This window comes from Aquila chrysaetos, chromosome 13 (genome assembly GCF_900496995.4).
Source record: "Aquila chrysaetos chrysaetos chromosome 13, bAquChr1.4, whole genome shotgun sequence".
Taxonomy (NCBI): Eukaryota; Metazoa; Chordata; class Aves; order Accipitriformes; family Accipitridae; genus Aquila; species Aquila chrysaetos.
The window spans coordinates 30,865,004-30,876,698 of NC_044016.1; the positions used below are offsets into that span (position 1 = coordinate 30,865,004).

The following is an 11,695-nucleotide window of genomic DNA, read 5'->3' on the forward strand; positions in this document are numbered from 1 at the left end:
CCCCCCCCCCCCGTATGTGTGTGTGTGTGAGTGTGTGGAGGCAGCAATCGCTGCAGCCGGCTTGGCGAGGCTCCAGCTTCGGGCTGGAGAAAGAGGGCAGTGGGTGGAAGACAAAAACAAAGATCTGTTTACTTAGCATGCATGGATAAAGCGTCTTTCCAGCCGGGGAGGGGAGGAGGGAAGAGAAACAGCTTTAAAGGACTTTGATGCAATGTGAAAGGAGGGCTGCTCGGGAAAAGCGAGCCCGTGTTAACCCTTAGCTCTCCGGGGACACGTCGGGGCCGCGCCGCGGCCAGGCTCTCCCCTTCCCCTCCCTCCTGCCCCCCCTACCCCGGCCGGTACGAGCCGGGAGGGTTCCGGGGGCAGCAGCCGTGGCCGCCGCCCCTACGTGCGGGTCTGGGTCGGGGGTCGGGGCGGGTGTTTGTTTTGCTTGTTAACAGCCCGGCGCCTCCAGGACGCCCGGCCGGGCGTGCAGTTGCAAAGTCACCCCAGCTGGCAGGGGGGCCGGCGCTAGGAACCAGCGCCAGGGCCAGGCAAGCCCCCCGCACCCCCCCCCCCCCCCCGCCCCGCCGCGGGGCACACGGGCGGCCGCGCCACGCAGCGCCGCCGGGCCCCGGCGGGCGGTGCTGGAGGGAGCTGGGCGGGCGTGGGGGGCGGCTGCTGCCCCCCGCTCCCCGCCTAACCCCCTCGCCGGGCCGAGGAAGAGCGGCGGGGGAGGCGGCGCTTGGCGCGGGGGCCGGCCCGGCGGCGGCGCTCCCGGCCCCGCAGCGGCCCCGTCCGCGCCGTCGGGCGGCTGGCGGGCTCCGGGAGGCACCTCCCGGCGGCGGCTGCGGCGGACGTCAGAGCTTCCCCGGCCCCCGCCGGCCCCCGCCTCCCGCCCTCCTTCCCTCCCTCCCCCGTAACCTACATAACGCCGTGGGAAGGGCGGCCCGAGCACGGGCGTCGGGGGGGTCGGGGGGGGAGCGGGCTCCGCGGGGTTTACCCTGCCCGGGCAGAGGCGTGCGGCCGGCCGTACGTGCCGGGATGCGCCCGGCGAGGGCTCGCTTCACCTCCCGTGGCAGACGGGAAGAGCGAACACCCTCTTTTCCTCCCTCCCTCGCCCGCGCCCTGTGTTTCGGTGTGGATGCAGGCGGCGGATGAGCGATTCGCAGCTTGGAAGGGGGACGGGGAAAACATGTCTGCAGGTTTTTCTTTTTTGGGGGGAGGAGACGGCGTTTGCTTAGTCTGTGTGAATTTTGCTAATCTGCATTAGAGAACCGCTGGTTTGTGGTTGAAAATGACAGGAAATCTAGAACGTCCTATTTCCTGTGCACAATGACAACAGTTTAAAAAAAAAAAAAAAAAGGGTAATCGTCGTATTTATTTAGAATGGTGCCTCCTGCCCCAGCGGGGAGAACAAAGCCGGGCAGCGGCGCGGGAGGGCGGCCGGCCCCGGCCCGGAGGTGGCGCTGACCGGCCCCGCGGGAGGGGGCCCGGGGGGGGGGAGCCCGCAGCCGCGGGGCGCGCCCGGGGCGCCGCGCCGTGCCCAAGGTCACCGGCCGAGCGGAGCGGGGGGGGACGGGGACGGGGACACGAACACCGAGCCCCGCACTGCGGGAGGCGCCCCGCGCATCTCTGCGTCCGCGGGTGGCAGGTTTCGGCAGAGCCCCTCGGCGGCGCAGGAAACAGTACTAAAAACAAAAATAATAACAGAAAAGGAGGAGGGAGGTGCGGCGCGCCCCCGCCCCGCGCCTCGTCCCCTCTCCGCTCCCACAGCCCTCCCCGAGGGCGAGACGGGGCGGGGGCGCGGCGGCCCCCCCCCCCCCGCCGGCAGGAGGAACCCCCGGTGCCGGTGGCGGTGCCGGTGGCGGGGGCGCGGGCAGGGGCCGGGGCCGCGATCGCGGCGGCGGCGGCGGCGGCGGCGGGGCGGGGGCGCCCATCGCGCAGGCGCGGCCGGCACTGTCGAAGAATCGAGGCGGCGGCGCGCAGAGGCGGCGGTGGCGGCTGGAGCCCGGCACGGCACGGCGCCGCCGCCAGCCCCGGCCCCGGCCCCGGCCCCCGCGGCAGTCCCCGCCCCGCCCGCCCCGCCGCGCCGCGCCGGCCCCCGCCGCCCCGCGCCGCCCCGTAGTAGCCAGCGAGCGGGGGAGCCGTGCGGGCGGCAGCGGGCCGCAGCCCTGCGCCAGCCGCGCCGCGGAGATGCGCGTCCCCGCCGCCCTGTGAGCGCCGCCGGCGGAGACGGCGAGGGGAGCGGCGTCCCCCGCAGCGGCTCTGCCTGCCGGGGCGCCCGCCGCGCCCCGCTCCAGCGCACGGAAGAGGAAGGCGAGGGGGAGGGGGCCCGGCGGACGGTCCCGCTGCGGCCGCGGCGCCCGAGCCTCCCCGTCGGGACTCCGGTGGCGAGGGGCGGAGGAGGCGGCGGCCGGAGCCGGAGCGGGGGGCGCTCGCCGCTGCCCCGGGGCCGGGACATGTCGTCGGCGGCGGTGGCGGCTGCTTCCCGCAGGCAGTCGTGCTACCTGTGCGACCTGCCCCGCATGCCCTGGGCCATGATCTGGGACTTCACCGAGCCCGTCTGCCGGGGCTGCGTCAACTACGAGGGCGCCGACCGCGTGGAGTTCGTCATCGACACGGCGCGGCAGCTGAAGCGGGCGCACGGCTGCTTCCCCGAGGGCCGGGCCCCGCCGCCGCCCCACGCCAAGCAGCCGCCGCTCTCCGCCAAGGAGCTCCTGGCGCAGCAGCAGCAGCAGCTCGGCCACCCCGCGGCGGCGGAGGCGGCGGCGCGGCCCCCGCCGCAGCCCCTGGAGCGCTACTCGCTGGCGGCCGAGCGGCCGCCGCCCCGCCTGGGCGCCGAGTACGGCGGCGGCCGGCAGGTCAACGGCATCCTGGTGCCCAACGGCTTCCCCAAGCCCGAGGAGCCGCCCGAGCTCAACCGGCAGAGCCCCAACCCGCGGCGGACGCACGCCGTGCCCCCCCACCCTGGTGCCGCTGGTGAACGGCGCCGGGCTCCCCGCCGCCATCGGCGGCCTGGGCAGCCGCGCCGCCGCCGCCGCCGCCGCCTCGCTGGCCGCCATCTCCGCCGCGCCCGCCCCGATGGCCGTGCCCGTCCCCCAGCAGCCGGCGGCGGCGGCGCAGGCGGCGGGGCAGGCGGCGGGGCAGCCCGGCGAGCTGGGGCACAAGCGCCCCGGCTCCGTCTCCTCCTCCTCCTCCTCGGGCGGCGGCGGCGGCGGCGGCGCGGCGGGGGAGCACGACGGCGGCGCCAAGGAGAAGCGGGGCTCGGCCGAGAGCCTGCCGGCGGCGGCGGCGGCGGAGCTGGCCGCCGAGGGCAAGGGCCGGGCGGGCGGCGAGCAGGAGTGGCTGGCCAAGCCCAAGACGGTGCGGGACACGTTGCTGGCCCTGCACCAGCACGGCGGCCACGCCGTGCCCCCCTTCGACAGCAAGTTCAAGAAGGAGCCGGGCATGGCGGGCGGCAGGCTGCTGGGCTACGAGACCAACGGCGCCGTGGCCAAGCCAGGTGAGGCGGCGGGGGCCGGCGGGCCGGGGGGCGGCGGGCAGGGCGGGGCGGGGGGGGGGGGGGGTTGGCTGGGGGTGCTCGCCCGGCGTGCGGGGCGGGGGATCCCGGGCGGCTTCGGGCGCCCGCGGCGGCGGCCCGACGGCCGGGGTGGCCGGGGGGGTGGGGTGGGGGGTGGCCGCGGCCACCCGTTTCTGCGGTTGCACGGCGGTGACCCCCCGTGCTCGGCGGCGCGTTGCGACTGCGCTGCCTTCTCACCCTCCTCCCTCCTCCTCCTCCTCCTCGTCCTCGTCCTCCTCCTCCTCCCCTCTGCCTCTGCAGGGGCCCGGGCCGCCCGGAAGAGGAAGCCTTCCCCCGAGCCGGAGGGCGAGGCGGGCCCCCCGAAGATCAACGGGGAGGTGCAGCCCTGGCTGCCCACCTCGTCGGAAGGGATGAAGCTGCCGCTGACGGCCACCCCCTTCATGTCGCCCCCGCCGCCCACCGCCTCGCCCCACTCCAACCGGACCACGCCGCCCGAGGCGGCCCAGAACGGCCAGTCGCCCATGGCCGCCCTCATTTTGGTGGCGGACAATGCCGGGGGCAACCACGCCTCCAAAGACGCCAACCAGGTCCACTCCACCACGCGGAGGAACAGCAGCAGCCCCCCCTCGCCCTCCGCCATGAACCAAAGAAGGCTGGGCCCCGGCAGGGAGGTGCCGGGCCAGGGGGCCAACGCGGCGGGGGGGCTGGAGCCCGTGCACCCCGCCAGCCTGCCGGACTCGTCCCTCGCCGCCAGCGTCCCGTTGTGTTGTACCCTCTGCCACGAGCGCCTGGAAGACACCCACTTCGTGCAGTGTCCCTCCGTCCCCTCCCACAAGTTCTGCTTCCCCTGCTCCCGGCAGAGCATCAAGCAGCAGGGAGCCAGCGGGGAGGTGTATTGTCCCAGCGGGGAGAAGTGTCCCCTGGTCGGCTCCAACGTCCCCTGGGCCTTCATGCAGGGGGAGATCGCCACCATCCTGGCCGGAGATGTGAAAGTGAAAAAGGAGAGGGACTCGTGACTGGCCCGCTCTCGCCGCCCGACGTCACCTTGAACTCGAACTGCTCGAATTCTGTACATATCTATAAATATATATATATAAATATATATATATCTCCAAGACAAGGGAAATGTAGACTTCATAAACATGGCTGTATAATTTTGATTTTTTTGAATACATTGTGTTTCTATATTTTTTGAAGACAAAAGGTATGTACTTATTATAAAGGCATTTCTTCTAATTCTTCTCCTTTTTTTTCTTTTTTTTCTTTTGGGTTTTTTTTTCGTTTTGTTTTTTGTTTCTTTCCTTTTTTTCCCTTTTGTTATAGCAACTATTTGTTGTGCTTCCCTGGTGACAGTTACTGTTCAATGTAGGCTGTGACTTGCGCTGCTTTTTTTAGAGAGCACTTGGCAAAACAGAAATGCTTCTAGCTGTATTTGTATGCACTTGTTTCTTTTTTTTTTCTTTTTTTTCTTTTTTTTTTTTTTAAATGCCAAATACACTTTCTGACATTGTAAAGATTGCCTTACTGTCTGTGATTCCTTATTCCTGGCCCCTGTCCTGTAGAGCTGGTCGCATGCAGGCTTGGTCTGAGGCGGTTGGGGAGAAGAGTGGCTAGCCAAGGCGGGGATGCCCTTCGCCATCCCGCCGGCCAGGCGAGCTTAGGGAGCAGGAGGGCTTTCTCCCAGAAACGCGCGGCTCGGGTTGCGATGGCAGATCCGCCAGATCCAGTCCCAAATTCCTCCGTGTTTCTCAAGGGAAGTTGCCTCCGGAGTAGGATGTGGAGAGGTGTCCGAGAGGCGCTGTTGAGTTAGGGATTTCTGGGTTGGTTTGGTTTTGGTTTGGTGTGTTTTGGTTGGTTTTTTTTTTTTTTTTTCCTTTCTTAAGGCAAAGTTGACCGCAGTTCACGTGATCAGTTGTAAGATTACAAAACTGCATTTATTCACCAATTACATACCATAACGTGGAATTTTGATAACAAACTTAATTATACAATTGGCAAAGGCGCTAACGTAGCACTGCCATCTTTGAAGGTCTTCAGCGTCACTTCTGGGGCTTTTGTGTCTTTGGACAAAGCTGGGGAGGTGGGGGAGAGACTGGTTTTTGGGTTTGGTTTTTTGTTTTTTTTTTTTTTAATTTTACTTTAATTTTCAGATAGTGCAGGTGGACTTTGAGTTTGCTTATCAGTCACCTCTAGTGCTGTTGCTGTTTGTTACTATCGCTGACCCGGTATTTCCAAGTAGTGGCAGGTACGGTGTGGTACAGTGACAGCAGTGACTGAGGCTCTGCCAGATTGCCTGCGGGCATATCAGTGACAGCCCAAATGTGGGTGGAGGAAACCTGTAATTTCCTTATTACGTGTGCTTGAAACAAACCTACTGCTATTCTTTGAAAATGAAAATATAAACTGGTTGAAATGAAAGCAATTAGGGCTGCACATAATGGCCCTGGCCCTGCCTTTTAAGCTACTTTGGAGAACTCTTTTGTAAAGCCACTTCTTTTGATCACGCTTCTGCATCACCAAGCAGACTTCTAAAATCAATAAATCATTGGTTACTAGAAATAGTTCGAGTCTTATAGTGATGTTTTTGTGCTGTTTATAGTTCGTTGGCAACGCTGCAGCTGTACGAGCCCTTCTGTTGAGGTGTTTATAACTCAGTTATAAGCGGTTGTTTCTAAGCAAAAGGGTGGCGAGGTCGTCCCTTCCCGGGGACGGGCTAATAAACACTTTCAGTATCGGAAGAGGAGGAGGAAAAATCTGTTCAGCCGACTATAATTTGAAGAATTTTGGGTGCTTTTTAGTCAACTGTTCTTATTGTGATGATGTTCAGACTGCAATTTAATGCAGAGTAGATCTTTTTTGGAAGACTACTTTTCTTTTTTCTTTTTAAAAAAAAAAGAGAAATGGTCATGATTAGTATTTGAAGATCAGAACTGCACATGCACAGTAATTTTTTATGAAGTGTTTAATGAGCACACCCACTACATTGTGTTCCATATTACAGGTCAATGTAATATTAGATAAGACTTGCATGATAAACAAATTCATTGAGTCAATATTACGCTTTAAAACTTATACCTATAGTCAAGATTGGTGTCTTATGTAAACACATTTAGCCAATTTGAAGAAAACGCACATTATATATATATATACCTATATATATACCTATATATAAAAAAACCAACTGTAAAGGATTCTTTGGAACCACTATGATCTGTGTAAATGTGTATTTAGGCACTTTATTAAAAAAAAATGGATTTTGAGCTGATAGATGGTAACAAGTTCTTCAAAGTTGCTTGGCATAATACCTCGCATGGGATGAAGCTCATGTTTTTGATTAAGGTGGTATCTCTACTCTTAAAAAAGAAGCAAAACCGAAACCCCAAAGCCTCCCTAAAAAGGCTCCCCCTTTTGCATTACAAGGTTGCCCAGCTCTCAGCCTGCCGAGGGCAAGACCTGCTCCTGACAAAGCATACCCTTGTTTTGGGGCTGAGGGACGTTGGCGGGACTGGGCAGAGAGGGCCGTGAGGAAGCGCACCCTCTTCCTCCTCCTCCTCCTCCTCCTCCTCCTCCCCGCCGGCCGCCCCGCTCCCGCAGCTCTGGGACTCCTGGAGAGGATGGAAACTCCCCACCAGTGATGCCAGGCGGTGGCCTGGGAACAATGTAGGTGGAAAAGAAATGGCTCACGGAGGCTACGCTCGCTCAGCTGGTGCTCAGCCCCCAGACCCTGGCCAAGTCTAACCTGCACCGTAGAACTTAAGAATGGCAAAAGGAAACAAAACAAACAAACAAAACCAAAAAAAAAGGGAAAAAAAATTAAAATCTGAGGGTGTTCATACATAGCTCATTTTTCTCACATTCAGTGTTGCTTTTTTCCTTTTGGTTGCTTTACTGAGTTACAATAACGCTCTGGTGGATTCTCCCTTTATACCAGTTTACTACTTGCTGGGCTACAAGCTTTTTTCTTTTTTTTTTTTTTTTTTTTTATTTTGAAGTGTTTTAGCTGAAACAGTGCTACTGTTAATATGCCTTTTTAAGCTTTTTAAAAGGTGATACTGTAACTTGTGTAGTATTAAAAGTGTTTTAATGAAGAATGTGTGATTTTTTAATTTGTTTTTTTCAAACCCACTTCCATCACTTTTTTTTCAAAGATATTTTTTTCCTGGCTGATCACCTGCATGGTGCTTTTGTTGATAGCTGCTGAACTAACCTGTTGACATTTTTACTTTTTTTTTTCCTTCACTTCTGGAACTAAGTATAAGGAAACTAGGAGCTTTAAATACTTCTTGCATTTTTTTTGTATATAAAAAAAGAAAACTGGAAAAAGCTATAGTTGCCCAAGTGCAGTATTTTTCAATTTTTTTTTTAATACTGTTTCTGACACGTATTTGTAATCGGGCAGCAGTGTGGGGCAAGAGGGGGTGCGTGGAGCCGGCGGGTGCTGCCCTGCGCCCGGGTCCCGGGGGGTGGGAAAGGTGCCGCACAAGGGAGGCTTTGACCGCCTTTGCGGTGGCCTCAGAAAACCTGGTATGTTTGGGAGCTCTCTTTTTAGATGTGCTGTAAACCAGGCCATGGCAACCGTGTGTTTTTATGAACTAGCACTTCGGCAAAGGGTATAAATACATTTGAGAGTGCTCTCTAGTGGTTTGTTATGTCAACAGAGCCCCTGGATCCTTTCCTTCTGCGCCCGGGCCAAGCCCTGCTCGTCCATCCCGCCGGTGGGGCAGCTGCTGTCGGCGGGACTCAACGGGATGGGACGCTGCTCCGGGGACTCCCAGCCACCCGCTCGCCCTCCCGGGGCGACGGCTCGCTGGCACCTGCCCAGCCGCTTGCACCCGCTCCTCGTCTCCGGTTTGCTCCCCAAAGCGGCGCGGGTCGCCCCGGGGGGAGCGCAGGGTGTTACGGCCCAGGTGCGGTCCCCGCACGAACACAGCCCCTCCTCAGGCAGGAGGAGAAAACGTTGGACTGCGGGGAAATCAATGGCACCGGGAGTAGCTGAGCTCGTCGTAAATTGTGGCGTTTGTAGCCCTGGCTCCTACCGCTTCAGCGCGTGTTTCACCACAACAGGGCTACAGACGGGACACTTCCAATAATTAGGCTTAAAAAGGCTCAGCCCTCAGCATTTCATGTTTCTCCTCCTGGAGCGTTTGCGTTTAGGTAGCTCCGGCTGTGGCTTTTGAAAAATAATAATAAAAAAACCCCAACAAACCCACCTTTCCCCAAGTGGACTCTTGTTTGTTCACATGTCCCAGTCCAGCCCAGTATAAACTACACCTTCAAGTCTGTGCTCCCAGAGATAAGAAGGCAAGTAAAAAACCGAAAAAAATCAAAAACCCAGAACTTTTTTCCACTCTTAAAACAGAAGGTGGGCCTGGGCAACGCATGGGTTCACTTTCTGCAGGGGGTGGGTTGCAGCGGGCGGCCCTCGCCGCCTTCCAAGCAGGACCACGGTACGGCCCAGCTGCCCTCCCCAGCGGGATCCGACTCCAGAGTCACCCTCCTTCCCTTGGCCGTTGTTCCCAGGGGCAGCGGGGATGCCTTTCCTCTGCCACAGCCCAAGGTCAGGCAGATGAATGGAGTGCCTGCTTATCCACTTCATCACCCTGGGCTGTTGCTCCCGAGGTAACTCTTTCGCTGCCTTCGGGCAGCCTCTGGAGCAAGCTGTGGGCTTTGAGCGCTAAGTGCAGGGTTCACATTTGAAACGCTGAGCTCCCTGAAAGGCTGAACCCTCCTGAAGCCTCCCTTCTGGGAAAGAAGAAACACGTCTCCCATCGAAATCTCCTAAATGCCTGTTAGGGTCCACGTGGCTGTCTTGCTTGGTTGGCAGAGGTGCACTGAAGATGGGATGACAACTCTGCAGTTATTTTTATACACGCTTCGCCTAAGTTTGCTTTTCTTTCTGCCACTCAAGAGCCAGTTTTGTAGAGATTGGTATAGCAGAGTACATGCTAAAACCCAAAACGCTGCATCAAGTGGAAGCCCCTTATAAAATAAACTCACGGAGAAGCCAGGAAAAGTTCACGAAAGCTTCCTGCTGTAGTAGGTGTTTCTTCCATCACATTTGATTCCACCGCAAGAAGCATCCCTGGTCATTAGCTCCCACCTCCATGCAGCGCCGGGGCAGGGGTGAGAGCCCACCCTGCACTGCACAGTGCCCGGCCATGCACCCACCTCGGGATCCCCTTCTATGCCCCCCCACCCCGACCTGCCACCTCTTGTCCCGGTGGTCCCCAGCCCCGGGTGCCACCATCCCATCCTGGGGCACCTTGCCCGGGAGCTTGCCACAAGGTGCCAGGGCAGCAGGGTGCCCTCCTCGGCAGAGGGCTGTGGCTTCCCTGGAAAACCCTGGGGAGCCTCTGATTTTCAGGGAGACCTCAGCCGCTGTCTCTGGGAAGGAGAGCGTTCACTCTTCACTGCAAAAATGCCAAGTATTTGTTTTCTTTTACCCTTTTCCACTACAAAACGCTTATTCCCACCCCCCGCCCCGCCACAGAGATGCCTCATGCTTTTTTTTCTTGGCAACCATTTGAAAACAAACAGAAGATGAGTAAACAGAGATGAAAGGGGTTATTGGTTCACCAGGTCGCTTCCTTGCAGCGAGACAACTCCTCCCGTTCCTGCACTGCCGGGCCGGAGCGGCTGGCTGGCGGCTGGGAAGTGGGCAGGAGGTGGGCTGCGGGAGCATCCCGGCTGCGGATGGGGTCCTCACCCTGCCACCCACTTGGCCGGGGCCACAAGGAAGCAAGCTGGACTTTCCCCTTCTCCTTCCTGTGGTTTTGGGTTTTTAATTCTCTTTGCATCTTTATGAGCTGAAGGAGGCCTGATTTTTTTTTTTTTTTTTCAAATAGATTCCCTGAATTTTTTTTCCACCAGAAATCCAGGTTTTCCCCAACCCTTTTTTATAGGTTTGTCATATTCTCCGACTGTTCAGTACTAAGAGGACCTACAGATATTAGGCAACAACTGTATAATGCAATAAAGCATTTATTTTTGTCCAGACTATTTACAACTCTTTTTTTTTGGGGGGTCTTACTTAATTCAGCTGCTGCTAAGCACTAGGAACAAACAATTTTCTCTTTTAAAATGCATCACCCCTCAGCTGATAGTTAGAAAGCTCACAAATTAGGGTACTATATGAAAGACTTCAATGGGAGCAGGGGAAGGTGGTGCTGAGCATCACCTTTCTTTCACTTCACAAAAATCAGGAAACAAATCAGCTCCTGCACACTGACTCATACCTTTGCAGATCCTACTTCATGCATTGCAATGAAGCAGAACCAGCATAAGCACCACTTGTTCCATCACACTTTCCGACCTATTCGGACTGTAATAATAATTAAAAAAAACAAACCACTAAGTTCCCTGTGATTTTATGGTGATGATTGAATACGGCTCAATCCATTTTCCCTATGAGAATACAGTTAGGGCAACCTCCCTTTCAGAAATTAGAGAAGGAAGGTGTTTTTTCCTCAGAGAAAGTACCGTGCTATCTTTATTAACTCTGGGCAACAAACACTTCATGCAGTAGTGGCACTGGGTATCGGCTTCCCTGCACCTGGGAAGAAGGGGGCTGGATGGGCCCCGCTGGGGCTTTAACTTGTCATTCCAGGGACTTTAATTAGTTCAGAATTTCTGCTTAGACATCTAAGCTGCGCCTTCTGGCTTTCCCAGAGGAAACAAATTATGATAAACAGCACGAAGCAATGATTTTTAGCTGTGCTTTTTAATGGCTATTCTGATGATTACTTTCATATTGTGAGAGCCCTTCTATTTGTGTAAGCCCTCTGCTTTTCTTTGGAGAGACAGGCAACCTGTGCCCATAACTGAACCAGCTACTTTATACCCCCTATTAATATTTTTATAATCCAGATGGTTATTTTACCTCACCAGTTCTGCTTCTTTGGATTACTGTGGCTCTTTGCCCAGAGCTCTTTGTCTGTCCACGTTAAAATTAACTTGCGAAGGTGCAGGTCTGCCTTCTGCTCCTCTCTTCCACAATTCGGTTATTTCCTGAAATCTGCCTCTTAAAGGCGAGGCTTTCCAGGTAGCGAGACTTTCTGGGAACGGCGGTGCGTGCTGGGTGGTTAGTCATTTGGCCTCCGGCCACCCCTCGGGGAGGACTCGCAGCAAGGGCTCTGCAGGTCTTGTGTGGTCCTGGCGCTGGTGGAAGGTGCGGACCGGCAGCCCAGCCTGGCC

General features: G+C 57.5%; 1 protein-coding gene across 1 annotated transcript; it reads left to right on the forward strand.

The window, feature by feature from the left end:
- The first annotated feature begins 2,065 nt into the window (after positions 1–2,065).
- On the forward strand, positions 2,066–6,767 carry IRF2BP2 (interferon regulatory factor 2 binding protein 2). The gene is given in 3 exon segments (XM_030035733.2): positions 2,066–2,939; positions 2,941–3,484; positions 3,803–6,767. Coding segments are annotated over 3 exon segments (1,758 nt in total). The 5' UTR covers positions 2,066–2,441; the 3' UTR covers positions 4,519–6,767.
- Positions 6,768–11,695: the final 4,928 nt, after the last annotated feature.